The sequence below is a fragment of the Carcharodon carcharias genome, chromosome 4, assembly GCF_017639515.1.
Source record: "Carcharodon carcharias isolate sCarCar2 chromosome 4, sCarCar2.pri, whole genome shotgun sequence".
Classification (NCBI taxonomy): Eukaryota; Metazoa; Chordata; class Chondrichthyes; order Lamniformes; family Lamnidae; genus Carcharodon; species Carcharodon carcharias.
Window position 1 is genome coordinate 100,854,612 of NC_054470.1, and position 17,008 is coordinate 100,871,619.

Sequence of the window (17,008 nt, forward strand, 5' to 3'; positions counted from 1 at the left end):
TTGCAATTTATCTGCCAATTCCATTAACTTAATTTTAGTTACCTTTTGAAACCAGCCAAAGTTAGAACGTCAACTCCCAGATGAGTTTGAGCAATTGCCAAAGCCAAACTGCAGTCTCACCACTTCAAGAAGACCTCAAACCAACTCCTGAATTGAATGTACTTCTCATACTTATAACCTTAAGATTCACCAACTCCAATCCAATCAAAGGACTTCAAATATATCTCACAAAGAACCTTCAACTATGTTATGGCACAGCCGATGGTAAATACTGATTGTTCAAATCCCAGAGGGAAACTTAAGACAACTGCCACAACAATTTTTTCAATTTGCATTTTTCGAGATGTGGGCTTTGAACTCAATAGTAACAAGACCACTGAGCCTTATAGGTTTTTACAGAGCTAGATTAAACATGTATTAATAAAAGAAATGATTTTAAGCACATACATTTGTTTATAAATTACTGTTATAATAATTTTTAAATCCTCTAATTAATCTGACTCTCAGATATACCTCCGCTAAGGCAACAGTAAGACACGATGATTTTAAAAGACCCATTCAAAGAAACATGATAACCTAAACAACTCAATTCAAAATGAGTTTCCTTAACTTCAATTCTTTGTAGACAGCAGCTTCAGGTGTGGATGTTGAAGTCTTTTCACACTTGTTAGGTCTTAAAATGCCTACCCTGTCACACAGCCTTCACTACTTTATACATATTTTCCCCTTTGAATGCTAATTCCCATTGTTTTACTATGTCTTTGGACTTTACCTCCCTGATCATAAAAATCTCTCATAGCACTAATTTTACCAGTAATCTAAGGGAAAAATGAAAAATAAATATACAGTTTCTGAACTTCACCTGGCTAGGTGATACATTTCACCCCTCCTTTGAAAACAATCTAGGCTGGTTTATTTAAAATGCAAATGTTCTTTTACACCTTACATTCTAAACTTTCCCCATGTTTACCATGTTTACATCAAAGCCTTCAGACCATCTGCCTTTAATGCAACTAAGTCACTCATACACACACACACACACACACACACACACCTATATATATATATATATATATATATATAGACACAAATACCACTATTTCACACTAAATTCCAATAACATTATTATATCTTCCTGGCAATGTCTTATGGGCGATGTTTGCAAGTGTTGCGCAAAGTTGTGTGCACTCACTTCTGAGTTTCCCTCGAAGTCCAGCTCGTCAGGTTTCCTTTTAAAGGCAGTCGTGAAGCACTCTGTTCTGAAGTCATGCCAATGTGGGCGGTAAATTTGACATGGGGAAATGATTCCAGTCAGCAGGGCTTATAATTAGATGCAAATCTACCAAAGTTATGTTCCTGAAGTGTGGAGAAATGCGGCCCACCATTGACAGGTGGAGCAGACAATCACAAACTGGTTTCACGACAGTGTAAAACTGATTTTTAGCCTTCTCACCATATTGTCTCCCAGTCCACCACAACACCGAATGTCAACGGGGCCAGAAAATTCTGGCCTTTGTCTTTTATTTCCCTCTCAACCCAATCTTTCTTTTCACCTTATCATTTCCCTTTCTGTAGCTGATATGACACTGAATTCACCCCCTCTAATTCACTTTCCTTCTCTGTCCTTCCTCTGTTTATTATTTCAATCCTTAACTCTCATTAGTTATGGAGATAACCATGTGGTCCTATCATTCACCAAGGTCCCAGATGTCCCATTGCCTTCATTGCACCATTGTCAGCTCACACTTCAAGCAATTTATAGGCAAAATAATTATGAGTTGAAGGGTGTAGCGCCATGTCTAATTGGGCATGCCATGAGGTACTTTGATCCAGCAAATTCTGGGCTATTATTGTATGCTCACCATAAATGTCAAACTCTGACCTTGCTCTCTTGCCTTGTCCTCTGCCTTTAATTTATCACATCTTCCCTCACATGATCCCTCACCCCGCTATTTGGATTAAAGCCTTCTCTACCACCTTACTTATACAACTCCAATCCCAGCACAGATCAGGTGAAGGCCATCCCAACAGTACAGCACACACTTTCACCCAGACTGGTGTCAGTACCCCAGGAATAAAAACCCATTTCTCCAACACCAATGTTTTAGCCATCCATTTAACTCTCTAATCTTATTTACCCTACTCCAATTTGTTCAATGCTCAGGTAAGAGAATATCTTTGAAGTTCTGCTTTTTAATTTAGTCCCTAGCTGCTCTTGGTCTCTAAGCAGAATCTTTTCCCTAGTCCTACCTATGTTGTTGGTACCTACATGGACCATGACAACTGGATCCGCTCCTTCCCACTGCAAATTCATCTCCAGCCCAGAGCAGATGTCTTGAACCATGGCTGCCTTCTGCACTCATGCTCTAGGCTGCAGAGAACTTATCCCCCTGACTATACTCTCCCCTGCTATCACTACATTCCTATGAACTCCCCTTGCTTAAATGGCTTCCTGTACCATAGTCCCATGGTCAGTTTACTGATCCACTCTGCAGCCCTCACTTTCATCCACACAGGCTGCAAGAACCTGAACCTGTTGGACAATTGCAAGTGCTGAGGCTCCTCCATTTTTAATCTTCTCGATCCCCATATCTGCCTCACTCTCAGTCACACGCTCCTGTCCTTGACCAAGGACCAAATCAGATGACCCTATCCTAAGGGGCATGACTACCCCCTGGAACAAAGTATCCAGATAACTTTCCCCCTCCCTGATAAGTCACATAAAAATCAATTAATTATTTCACTGATTAAATTTTAATTAATATCTCTAATCCTGCCTCTGCTGATATTCTCATTATTTCAATAAATGTTCTACTTAACCCAAATGAAATTCCCTAATTAAGATGAGTAGAAAATATTCACCAGCCAATCTAATAAGCTTTACTGCTATTAGTAAACTTTGCTACAACTAATAAAATCTTACAAATACTAAACTTACCCAAGTTTTTGAAAATTAAATGAGAAAAATACTGACCAACTAATCAACTACCTGTAATCCACTGATGTCACAGTGATTTTTCTCAGAATGCGGTCGGTCCACTCTGGAGCCACTGGTTGGATTGCTGTGATGCAGTACTCAGGATGAGGCCTAACTCGTGTCCTATATAAGTTCAACATGATCTCCTTACTCTTGTGCTCAGTGCTCCTGTTATTAAAGCCTAAGATTCTATATGCTTTATTAACTGCTCTCTCACCATGCCCTGCTACCTTCAATGACCTATGTCGGTATATACTGAGGTCCCTCTGTTCCTGCATATCCTTTAGAGTTTCTCCCTTTATATTATACTGTCTCTTCATATTCCTCCGGCCAAAAAGAATTACCTCACACTTCTCTGCATTGAACTTCTCTGCCACTTGTCTGCCAATCCACCAATATGTCTATGTCCTTTTGAAGTTCAAGACTATCACAGTTGTTTCACACACACATGTTTCCAATCTTCATATCATCTACAGATTTTGAAATCATGCCTTAATCACCACTGTCTAGGTCATTAATATATATCAGGAAGAGCAAGGGTCCCAACACAGACCTATGGGGAACTCCACTACGAACCTTCCTCCAATCTGAAAAACAACCATTTATCACTACTCTGTTTCCTGTCACTCAGCTAATTTCTTATCAAAGTGCCTACTTTCCTTTTATTCCATGAGCTAGAATTTTGCTCACAAGTCTGTTGTGTGGCACTGTATCAAATAACTTTTGAAAACCCATATACACGGCATCAACAGCATTGCTCTTATAAACCTTCTCTGCAACCTCCTCAAAAAACTCCAGCAAGTTAGTCAAACACGATTTTCCCTTAATGAATCCATGCTGGATGTCCTTAATTATCTTGCACTTGACTAAGTGACTAGATTTTTGTCCCAAACTATAGTTTCCAGAAGTTTCCCTACCACTGATGTCGAACTGAATGGTCTGTACTTGTCAGCTTTATCCTTGCACCTGTTTTTGAACAAGGGTATAACATTCGCAATTCTCCAGTTATTTGCCATCACCTCTGTGTCAAAGGAAGACTGCAAGATTATCACTATTACCTCTGCAATTTTTACTCTCACTTCCTTCATTCCCTTAGATGTATCTCACCCAGTCCTGGGGCCTTATCTATTTTAAGTAAAGATAGCCTTTCTAACATCTCCTCCCTCTCAATTATAAATTATTCAAGTGTACCAATTACCTCGTCTCTCATCTCAGCCTGGGTAGCAAATTCTTCATTTGTAAAGACAAATGCAAAAAGTACTCATTTAATATCTCTGCTATGCTTCTGGCTTCACTTGCAAGTCCCTTTTTTATCCCTAATTAGCCCTACGCTTTCTTTTGCCACCCTTTTATTATTTATATGCATAAAGAAGACATTGGGATTCTCTTTTATGTTCGCTGTCAGTCTTTATTCATGCTCTCAACTTTGTTTTTGTGATTGGAATCCTGTGACGAGTGGTGTACTACAGGGATCAGTGCTGGGACCCTTACTGTTTATAGAGTACATTAATGATCTAGACATGAATATAGGAGGCATGATCAGTAAGTTGGCGGTATCGCAAATAGTGAGGAGGAAAGCCTCAGATTAAAGGATGATAGAGATGGGCTGGTAAGATGGGCAGAGTAGTGGCAAATGGAATTTAATCCTCAGAAGTGTGAGGTGATACATTTTGGGAGGACTAACTTGGCAAGAGAATACATAATGAATGTTAGGACCCTAGGAAGTACAGGGCGTCAGAGGGCTCTTGGTGTACATGTCTATAGATCCCCGAAGGCAGCAGCACAGGTAGAAAAGATGGTTAAGAAGGCATATGGGACACTTGTCTATATTAGCCAAGGCATAGAATATATGAACAGGGAGGTTGTGTTGGAGCTGTATAAAACACTAGTTAGGCCACAGCTGGAGTACTGCATGCAGTTTTGGTCGCACACTATAGAAAGGATGTGATTGCACTGGAGAGGGTGCAGAGGAGAATCACCAGGATGTTGCCTTGGCTGGAGTGTTTGGAGCAGAGAAGGCTGAGGGGGGAACCTGATAGAGGTACACAAAATTATGAGGGACATAAAAAGGCTAGGGAGGATGGAACTTTTCACCTTACTAGAGGTGTCAATAACCATAGATTTAAGGTAAGGAGCAGGAGGTTTAGAGGGGATTTGAGGAAAAATGTTTTCACTCAGAGGGTGGTTGGGATCTGGAACACACTGCCTGAGGGGTGGTAGAGCATTTAGTAGAACATTTAAGAAGTATTTAAATGAGCACTTGAAATACCATAGCATACAAGGCCAAGTGCTAGAAAATGGGATTAGGATAGGTGCTTGATGGCCAGCATAGACACGATGGGCCAGAAGGCCTGTTTCTGTGCTGTATAACTCTATGACTCTATAACTTGCTTTTCTTATTAGTCTTTCCACTTCTTCTCTGGTCCTTCTATATTCAGCCTGATTCTCCATTGTATTTTCTACCTGACATTTGTTGTACGTGCACTTCTTGCTTTTTATTTTCACCTCCAACTCTCTCATCATCCAGGGTGCTCTGGATTTATTTGTCCTACCTTTCCCCTTCAAGGGCATATACCCTGACATTGCCTGCAATACTTTTTCTTTGAAGGTGGCCCATTGTTCAGCCATCATCTTTTCTGCCAACATTTGATTCCAACTCATACAACTAAGCAGCATTCTCATCTCATCGATGTTGGATTTCTGCCAATTAATTATCCCTGCTCTGGACTGTTCCTTGCCCTGTTCCATGGCCAACCTAAATCTTTTGATACGATGGTCACTGTCTCCTAAATGCTCTCCCATTGTTATTTGATCCACTTGAGCCAACTCATTCCCCAGAACCAGGTTTTTAAAAATTTGTTCATGGGATGTGGGCATCGCTGGCTAGGCCTGCATATATTGCCTGCCTCTAATTGCCCTTGAGAAGGTGGTGGTGAGTTGCCTTCCTGAACTGCTGCAGTCTGTATGGTGTAGGTACACCCACAGTGCTGTTAGAGAGGGAGCTCAGGATTTTGACCTAGCGACAGTGAAGGAATAGCAATAGGATGGTGAGTGGCTTGTGTCTGCTGCCCTTGTCCTTCCAGATGGTAGTGGTCATTGGTTTGGAGGTTATAGCTGGGCACTTAGAAGAGCTCAAGGCAATCTGTAATAGTCAGCATGGTTTTGTGAAAGGAAAATCATGTTTAATTAATTTATTAGAGTTTTTTGAAGGAGTAACATGCACAGTAGATATACGGGAGACCGTAGACATAATGTACTTGGATTTCCAGAAGGCATTTGACAAGTTGCCACATCAAAGTTTATTACAGAAAATGAAAACACATTGTGTAGGGGGTAACATATTAGCGTGGATAGAAGGTTAGCTGGCTGGCAGAAAGCAGAGAGTATACATAAATGAGTCATTTTTTGATTGGCAGGATGTGACGAGTGGAGTCCCACAGGGATCTGTACTGGAGCCTCAACTTTTTATGCTTTACCTCAATGGCTTAGATGAGGGGAGTGAAGGCTCAGTAGTTAAATTTGCAGATGACCCAAAGATAGGTCGGAATTTGCTGTGAAGAGGAAATGAGGAGGTTGCACATGGATATAGATAGGTGAGTAAGTGGGCAAAGATCTGGCAAATGGAGTTTAATGTGGGAAAATGTGAAGTTGTTCACTTTGGCAGGAACAACAAAAAAAAGCAGAATATTACTTAAATGGAGAACGGCTGCATAATTCTGAGGTGCAGAAGGATCTAGTTGTTCTCGTCCACGAGTCACAAAAAGTTAATATGCAGGTGCAGCAAGTAATTAAGAAGGCTAATGGAATGCTATCCTTTATTGCGAGAGGGATTGAACATATAAGTAAAGATGTTATGCTTCAGTTATACAGGGCATTGGTGATGCCACACCTCGAATATCGTGTGCAGTTTTGTTCTCCTTATTTTAGGAAGGATGTAAATACACTGAAGGCAGTTCAGAGGATGTTTACTAGATTGATACCTGAATGGGTGGGTCGTCTTATGAGGAAAGGTTGAACAGGATGGGCTTGTTTCTACTGGAATTCAGAAGAGTGAGGGGTAATTTGATTGAAGTATACAAGATCCTGAACACCTTGATAAGGTAGACATCGAAAGGGTGTTTCGTCTTGTGTGTGAGCCTAGAACTAGGAAGCACTGTTTTAAAATTATGCGTCGCCCTTTTAGGACAGAGATGAGGAGAATTTTTTTCCCTCAGAGAGTTGTCCAACTTTGGAATTCTGTCTCAGGAGATGGTGGAGACGGGGGTCATTGAATATTTTTAATGCACAGGTAGATAGATTCATGTTAGGCAAGGGAATCAAAGGTTATCGGGGTTAGATGGGAATGTAGAAATCGAAACACAAGAAGATCATCCATGATCTTATTGAATGGCGGAGCAGGCTCGGTGGTCTGAATGTTCTGCTTCTGTTCCTATTTCTTATGTTCTTACGGAAGGTGCTGTCTAAGGAGGCTTGGTGGGTTCCCTCAGTGCACCTTAGAAACATGAAACATGGAAAATAGGATCAGGAGTAGGCCATTTGGCCCTTAGAGCCTACTCCACCGTTCGATATGATTGTGGCTGATCCTCTATCTCAATGCCGTATTCCCACTCCCTCTCTATCTCCCTTGCATTCCAAAAATCTATCTATTTCCTTCTTAAATATTGTCACTGACATGGCCTCCACAACCCTCTGTGGTAAACCCTCTAGAATTCTCTACAGGTTCACCACTCTCTGAGTGAAGAAGTTCCTCCTAATCTTGGTGCTAAATGGTTTATGGTGTATTCTGAGGCTGTGACACCTTGTTTTAGCACCCCCATCGCCTGCCCCACACCCCCCGCCCCCCCACCAACCCCCTACCCACCCAGCCAGAGGAAATATCATCCTTGCATCCAGTCTGTTCATCCTTGTCAAAATTTTATGTTTCAATGAGATCACCTCTCATTCTTCAAAAGTCCAGTGAATACAGGCCTAGTCGGCCCAATGTCTCCTTATCCTGCCATCCCAGGAATCAGTCTGGTGAACTTAAGCTGCACTCCCTCTATGGCAAGTATATTTTTTCTTAGGTTACGAAACCAACACTGCACACAATACTCCAGGTGTATTTGGTCTCACCAAAGCCCTGTACAGCTGCAGTAAGACATCCTTTCTCCTGTACTCCTGTACTCATTGACTAGTCACCTCCTGCCTCTCCGAAAAAGACCCATTTATTCCTACTCTCTGCTGCCACTGCCATGGTGGTGAAGGGAGTGAATGTTTGTGGACGGGGTGCCAATCAGACAGGCTGCTTTGCCATGGATGCTGTCAAGCTTCTTAAGTGTTGTTGGTGCTGCACTCATCCAGACAATTGGATAGTATTTCATCACACTTCTGACTTGTGCCTTGTAGATAGTGGACAGGCTTTGGGGATTCAGGAGATGAGTTACTCATGAAGGATTCCCAGCTGACCTGCTCTTGTCACCTTTTAATGGAAGCAAGGTCATTGATGAAACAGCTGAAGATGGTTGGGCTGAGGACACTATCCCGATGAACTCCTGCAGTGGTATCCTGGAACTGAGATGATTGACATCCAACAACCACAACCATCTTCCTTTGTGCTAGGCATGACTCCAACCAATGGAGAGTTTTCCCCAATTCCCCCTGACCCCAGTTTTGCTAGGGCTCCTTGATGCCACAATCCATCAAATGCTGCCTTGGTATCAAGGGCAGTCACTCTCACTTCACTTATGGATTCAGCTCTTTTGCCCATGTTTGAACCAAGGCTGTAATGAGGTCAGGAGTTGAGTGACCCTGGCGGAACCCAAACTGAGCATCAGTGAGCAGGTTATTGCTAAGCAAATGCTGCTTGATAGCACTGTTGATGACCCCTTCCATTACTTTACTGATGATGAAGAGTAGATTGATGGGATGGTAATTGGGCGGGCTGGATTTGTCCTGCTTTTTGTGTACAGGACAAACCTGGGCAATTTTCCACATTGCCAGGAAGATGCCAATGTCATAGCTCTTCTGCAACAGCTTGGCTAGGGGTGCAGAAAGTTCTGGAGCACAAGTCTTCAGTAGCATTGCTGGAATATCATAAGGACCCATAGACTTTGCAGTATCCAGTGCCTTCAGCCGTTTCTTGATATCACGTGGAGTGAATCGAATTGGCTGAAGACTGGTGTCTGTGATGCTGGGGTGCTCTGGAGAAGGTTGAGATAGATCATCTGCTCAGCACATCTGCAGATTGTTGTAAATGCTTCAGCATTATCTTTTGCAACAGTGCCTGCTCTCTCATTGGACCAGAAACATACTGCAGCAGAAAATTATCTTGAACACATTCCAGAAACTCTCTCCCCTCTTGTCCCTTTGTACTATTCCTGTCTCAGTCTATATTTGGATAATTGAAGTCTCACATTATAATTACTCGACTCTATAATTCTTGCACTTCTCTGTAATTTCTTTGAAAATTTGTTTCTCCACATCCCTTCCACTAGTTGGCTGTCCATATACTGTACCAATCAATGTTATTGCACCATTTTCATTCCTTATATCTAGCCAGGGAGATTCCATCCTTGACCCCTCTGAAACATCCTCTCTCTCCAGTACTGTAATGCCATCTTTAATCAATATTGCCCGTTTCTTCCTTTCCTGTCTCTCCTAAACACCTTGTATCCAGAAATATTTAACGTCCAGTCCTGCCCTTCTTTGAGCCAGGTGTCTGTTATAACAATAATATCATAATTCCATTTGTCAACCTGTGCCTGTAGTTCACCAACCACACCCCATGCATTCACATACATGCACATTAGCCCTGCTTTTGGCTTTATTTTTTACTTTCCTCCTTACTCTGACTCCATCGAATGACTTACTATTGCCTACGCTAACTCTGTCAAACTCTACAAGTATTCTTTGCAGAACACCTTTGGTCTGTCCGTAAGAATGACCCAGACCTCCCTGTCACTTGCCATTTTAACACTCCACCCTGCTCTCTTGCCCACATGTCTGTCCTTGGCTTGCTGCATTGTTCCAGTGAAGCTCAATGCAAACTGGAGGAACAGCACCTCATCTTCCGACTAGGCACTTTACAGCCTTTCGGACTGAATACTAAGTTCAACAACTTTAGATCTTGAACTCCCTCCTCCATCCCCACCCCCTTTCCATTTCTTCCCCCTCCCTTTTGTTTTTTATATAGATTTTTCTTTTCCCACCTATTTCCATTATTTTTAAATCTATACCTTTTATGCCCTTTTAGTCTTATTTCACCCCACCCCCACTAGAGCTATCTTTACCTTGCATGTCCTGCCATCCATTCTTAATTAGCACATTCTTTTAGATAATATCACCACCTTCAACACCTCTTTGTTCTTTTGTCTGTGACATCTTTTGATTATCTGCTCCTATCACTGCTTGCTTGTCCCTACAATCACCACCACTCCCCACTTCTCTCCCCCCACCTTAAACCAGCTTATATTTCACCCCTCTCCTATTTTTAATTAGTTCTGTTAAAGGGTCATGAGGACTTGAAATGTCAACTTTGTTCTTCTCCGCCGATGCTGCCACACCTGCTGAGTTTTTCCAGGTATTTCTGTTTTTGTTTTGGATTTCCAGCATCCGCAGTTTTTTGTTTTTATCTACAAGTATTCTATTTACCCTGATACTCTCTGATATATCCTCATTATCAGCTGATACTTCACTCCTTCCCACTGCCAATATTTCTCCTCTCTACTCTGAATTTCCTGTCAAGTTCCCATCCCCCTGCCAATCTAGTTTAAACCCTTCCCAACAGCACTGGCAAACCTCCCCGGGAGGTCATTAGTCCCAGTCCTGTTAAGGTGTAACCCATCCTTCTTGTACAGGTCCCACATGCCCCAGAAGTAGGCCCAATGCCTCAAAATTCTAAAGCCCTCCCCCCCACCCTAATTCTCCAGGCACGTGTTGAACTGCTCCATCTTCCTGTTCTTATGCTCATTAGCACATGGCACTGGGAGTAATCCTGAGATTATCACTCTTGAGATCCTGCTTTTTCATTCCCTTCCTAGCTCCCTAAAATCTGTTTTCAGGACTTCATCCCTTTTTCTATCCATGTTATTGGTCCCAATGTGGTTCATGACCTCTGGCTCTTCACCCTCCCCCAAAGGAATGTCCTGTAGCTGCTCTTTGACATCCTTGACCCTGGCACCAGGGAGGCAACATACCATCCTGGAGTCACATCTACAGGTGCAGAAATGCCTGTCTACTCTCCTAATTATGGAATGCCTGACCACTCTATCACCTCCATTCCTCCTCGTCCCCTCCTATGCGGCTGAGGCATCTGTGGTGCCAGAAACCTGGCTTTTTCTACAGTCCTCTGAGGAACCATCTCGCTCACCAGTATTCAAAATAGAAAAGCGGTTAGAGAGCGAAATAGCCTCAGGGAATTCCTACACTACTTGCCTGTTTCTCTTAGAGACTCTGGTGGTCACCAATTCCCTCTCTGCCTATGTACTTCTTAGCTGCGGTGTGAGCATCTCTGTGAGTGTGCTATCCGCATAATCCTCAGCCTTGCGAATGTGCCACAGTGACTCCAAACACCACTCGAGTTCCGCAACCCGGATCTCAAATTTCTACAGTTGGTGACAATTCCTGCAGATGTAATCATCGAGGGCCATTTGTGCCTGCACAACTTCCCACATCCCACAGGATGCACATTCCACATGGTTGAGATGCGCTGACATGCATTAACCTTTGCATAAAGTGTTTACCACCGTATGGTGCAATATAATAACTCATCTGTCACTCACTAATTGTCTCCTCTGTACCAAGTCTGGAAAGGCCTATTCTTCCTAACCAATCAACTTATGTGACTCCTGTGACGTCACTTTTAGATTTTATCTTTAAACTCCCAGCTCTCTCTCTCTCCACTGCCTTTTGGGCTCTCTCTCCTTCTCAGTACTCCTGCTGCTTTATGTGCTTCCCCTGCAGCAAAGTATGAGTCAGCTACTCAAGGCAAACCCCAACTTAAGCACTCTAAACACCCTAAGTAACACTCTCGTGCAGATTCAACCTTAGGAGAGTACAGCCTGCTGCAAAAGTATCAACTTTCATATCACGCGCATCAACCTTTCTGGGCTCTATGATAGCAAATGCAAAAGAATAGGCTGTTTGTATTTAATTTTTACAAAGAAATAATTTGTCATCCCCCCCATGACTCAGTTAGTTAAAGCAGTGAACAGATGAGTCATATAGATTCGTTGCCCCTGGAAGAAACCAAGCTACATTGAGATTGCTGAACACTGCTGCAGCACAGGCATGGATATCAGCACTCTCCTATTTCCCCTCAATATGTGTGGCTCATTGCATACGATCATATCTCCTCAAATGTGAATGAATGTCTGGCCAAAAAGTGCTGCAGTTAGGGTGCTACTGTCTATCTCTGGGCCCTCCTCTCTCTTGCTCTTTTTCAAGCTGATTTTCCAGTTGCAGAAATGAGGCCTTTATTTAAATGTTTTAATTACAGCTGATGCCGTTCAGGTTGACGGCGCATATCTTGCTGGAACAATGATCATCCAGGAATGAACAATGTTCCAACATTAAAATATAGGCTAGAATCGCTGAGGTACAAAAAAACAAATTGGACCCCTGACAGATACTATTTGATAGAGTTAGACTCCTGCCACTTACTGAAGACAGGACCCCAGGTGTTCATGAGGGATTTTATTCATTAAGAGAATGATGTGTACTGTTAGAAAATAGAATGTTCCTACTTTTGATAACTGATGTCAGAATCAAGGTCAGGTATAACACTGGTGAGGTGCACAGTAAAGCTCCTCTACTCTGACTGAAAAACATTTGTTAACCCCCAACCTCAGAAGAGCACAGCCTGCTGCAGAAGTATGGACTTTCATGTCATGCACTTCAACCTTTCTGGGCTCTGTGACAGAGAATGCCAAAGATTAGGCTGTTTGTATTGAATTTTCACAAAGAAATAATTTGTCTTCCCCCCACCGCCCCCCCCCCCCCCATGTCTCAGTTGGTTAAAGCAGTGAACAGATGACTCATATAGACTCGCTGACCCTAATCCGAACCCAAGCTATATTGATATTGCTCAACACTGCTGGAGTATAGGCAAGCATGACAGCTCTCTTCTATTTCCTTCCAATACATACGGCTGATTGCGTGTGATCAAATCTCCTCAAATGTGAACGAATGTCTGACCTAAATATGTTACAGTTGGGGTCCGAACTGTAACAATCATACTTTCAAACTGTTTTAGCCATTTAGCTGAATGTTGACTGGGATAAGAGGGTTCTCTGCTCTTCTTTAGCACCTCATTCAAAGATAATCAATTCCAATGCTCAATAGCAGCAACTAGATTCCCTGCTTAATCCCTCAAGTGGGGCTTGAATCCAATGCCTTCTGATTCAAAAATGAAAGATATTTGAGCTAAGCTGACTCTCTGACAACTTCCATCATTATTGATTTTATATTCACAGAGGCTACAAGTAGCAGTTGCCTATTCGATGTGTGATGACAGTGAGGTTTAAACACTAACATAATAAATATTGTTAATCGGTGACTCACCACATCAATTATCTGTATAAAGGTCACCCCAAGATCAACAACTAGCGGCTGCGATTCATTCAGTACAGGGCGCTCCAAACGATTGTAGTTTTTCATCAAATCCCTGTAGAGTTTTCTTTGGTATTCACCCTGCTGTGAATCTCCATGCAAAAAAATAAAGAACTATCAATTTTCATTCACTCATAACCACATCACATATTAATGAACAATATCATAGTGCATCCACAGTTGTTTCCCTAAGATGTCTTTGAAACTTCTTTCTGTAATAAGAAAATATGTACATATATCTTGGGAAAATCTTTGCTAATTGGAAAGTGGTTATTAAAATGTGGAAATATATTATAAAATTTATAATTTTATATGAAAATATAAAAATGTCAAACAGCAAATAAATTATTGTTTGGTAGTACAGTTTGGTAGTACTTGCCCACCAATCAGCACTCTCTTCTCGTGAAATATAAATTGTTGTTCCCTTTACATTTGGTATCCTTGCAAATTATCCTGATGAGTGTAAGACGAAAAGCTTCGACAACAGGTACCTTTTTCAGCAGTATTCAATTAAATTACTTATTGCACATTTATGATCATAACAATACAGGATAATAAAATCATCTATGTTAAATTGTACAAATCTTGTGTTAATTAATCTCAATGCAAGATTCTCTTTGACAGGAATTCGTATTTGCTAGGCTAAGTTTTCATTAATGATTATATTTGACAGGGTTTTGATGCAAATGTTCTTTTTTTCAATTTTCAGCCCTCCCAAACTCTCTCCACCCATCATGCGAGGGGTTACTATTGGGGCTAATATACCCCACATCATCAATGCCTTAATAACCAATGCAGATAAAAAGGACATAAAGGATGTCCTTGATGCATCTACCAGTAGAGATCAAAGATGTGAAACAAAGCTCAAGGAAATGTTTCCATTCCCAACCATCAAAGATCTCAGACTATGTTTAGACAGAAAATAAAGCAAGCAATTTATTGTTTAAGCTATTTATTGAACCTTATGATTTTACTAAGCATTAATATATAAAACTATTTAAAATCTCCTGCATCAATTAATGACATTATCATTCTTTGTTAAAATTTTAAAAAGCTAACAAAGGCTTTAATTCTGAAACATGGGAGGTATTCAAAGTGACACACCACTGTTTCATGTTTCATACGTTAGGACTCGATCAATATAATATTTAAAGATGAAGTACTTTCGGAATAAAGTGCTTGTTCAACTCTCTAACACTGGCCATTCATTCAACTTCAACAAATTAGATAGTTATTCCCTTCACGAAGGTCTGCCAGTTCAACTTTCTGCTTAAATCCCAAGGCATAATTCACTGGGTTATGCATTCGTGTGTACCTCAATTAATTTCCATTCATCAGAAGCTCTTTTTGACACCTAAGTTATCAGAGCACACTAAAGAATGTTCAATTATTCCCTTATCTCTACTATTCAATGCTGGCTGGCAGCTTTGCAGCAACATTAACCATCTGTCATTGTCATTGTGTAGCTGACTGAAGAGTTATGCTTCCTCAGGCTAAGAATCTGCACTCCATTTGACACCTTCCCCTTGATAACACATTGTGATTGGGATTTCACAAAGTTCAGAACTGCTGGCAAGATCCCAACATCTTTCAACACATGGCACAATGTATCACCATTGACTGAAGCATTATCTTTGTTACTGGATCAATAAGGAGAAAGTGTACTCTAGTTGCTAATTTGAAGTGACATGGGAATGTGGAACTTACCATGTATTCAGGCTGTCCTAGATGCTATCTAGTCTAATCCAACTTCACTTGCCTAATATTTGGAAATGCCTCATGGAGATTTCATTTCTCCCAGTCAATATTTCTGAAAAAATCATTAGTTGTATTCAAAATTAATGTGCTTATAATTTCACTATAACTATGGACCAGAGGAAATCTTCATGGGTGTATTTGTAACCTTACTCCTCCTCCGCCTCCAGGTACCATGCCATAAGAGGGCTTTGGCAACAATGAACTTCCATGATTGTGCTTGACAATGTACTGCAGTGGCTTGCTGTTGCCTTCTGCAGTATGGCTGACCAGAAAGCTCTCTGGCTCTTACCACCGGCCATCAGTTGTATTGGCAAGATTTACAGGCTGATGATCAACCTGTTTGGCCACATGATGAATGCACCTTCCGTGGCCATCAAGCCCCGAAGTAGGACTTGAACTCAGAGTTTCTGGCCCAGAGGTAGGGACACTACCACTGCACCACAAGACCTCCTGTCATTTTACTACAAAGAGAAATTCTTCCTTGAGTCTGGAAGTCCTTGAGAGGGCATGGCCGTGCAGAGAAAACCTGACGACGCAGCGGCCACAGAAGTCCCATCAAATTTAACAGCAGGGCATCATTGTAAGTTTGTTTCTGCTTTCTGCCATGCAGTCAGTTAAATTGCCTGGCTGCTGAATGGGTACATTGACTGCATGGGGCCACAGTGGGGAGCTCTTAGGGTGGTCCCCACGGCCAATTTGGTTAGGGAGGCACACTGAAGGGATACTTGCTTCGGATTTCAACAAAGAGGCTGCCAAAGCTGAAATTATACCAGTAGATAAAGGCAAAAAGAACATTACAATTGTTAAGGTATAAAGAAAGGAAATAGTAAACAAAGTAGCCAAACTTAGGGAGGTCAAGACCCGAGGTCCAGGTAGAATATAAGTTCAGATGTTCTAAGAAACTAACGAGGAGATAGGAGAGGCACTAGTAACCATAGATGCAAAAACAAACAAATAAAGGAACAGCTCCAAAGGACTGATGAACAACAAATGTATTTTGTATCTTCAAAAAGGGAGTTCAAACTAATCCTGGGAATTATAAACTGCTCAACGTCAGTGGTGGGAAAGGTATTGAGATCTTTGTTAAAAAATGAGATAACAAAGCATTTAGAGATGGACAATATAACAAAAAAAAACATGAATTTCTAAAAAAAGGTAATGTTTAAGCAACCTTACTGAATCCCTTGAAGAAATAATACAAATAATAGACAGAAGTAAAGCAGTGGGTGTGGTATATATGGAATTTCAGGAGGCTTCCGATAAGGTTCCATAGGGTATACACACATCGAATGTTAAAGTTGTGAAGCCAAGGTCCACATAGTAAAATGGATTGAAAGATGACTGATGCCACACAGGAATCAGAGGGTATGTGTTAAGGGAAGTCTCTCAGACTGACAATTTGTATCCCGCAGCGATCAATGAATTGCACTCAGGGATTGGAGATACATTCCTGAGGTTTACAGATGAAACCCAATCGGTTGGCATAGCTGACAATGAAGAGGATAGTGAGAGTGCACACAAAGTCATTATCAGACTTGCAGAGTGGGTGCATAATTGGCAAGTTTAATTCTATATAGTGACCTGAGGCATTGTTCATATTGGTTGAAGGAATAAAGAAGCCATTTGTTCCTTGGAGTTAAGAAATTAAATGAGATAGAAGCTGACAAAGAAATTTAGGGATACGGA

General features: G+C 41.4%; 1 protein-coding gene across 1 annotated transcript in view; it reads right to left on the reverse strand.

The window, feature by feature from the left end:
- chrna8 (cholinergic receptor, nicotinic, alpha 8) overlaps positions 1–14,336 on the reverse strand; it is a 266,096-nt gene extending 251,760 nt beyond the window's left edge. The window contains exons 1-2 of the mRNA XM_041185313.1: positions 14,330–14,336; positions 13,517–13,656 (exon numbers count right to left, since the gene is read on the reverse strand). Coding sequence (XP_041041247.1) covers positions 13,517–13,656; positions 14,330–14,336 — 147 coding nt within the window. The remainder of the gene's footprint in view (positions 1–13,516; positions 13,657–14,329) is intronic.
- Positions 14,337–17,008: the final 2,672 nt, after the last annotated feature.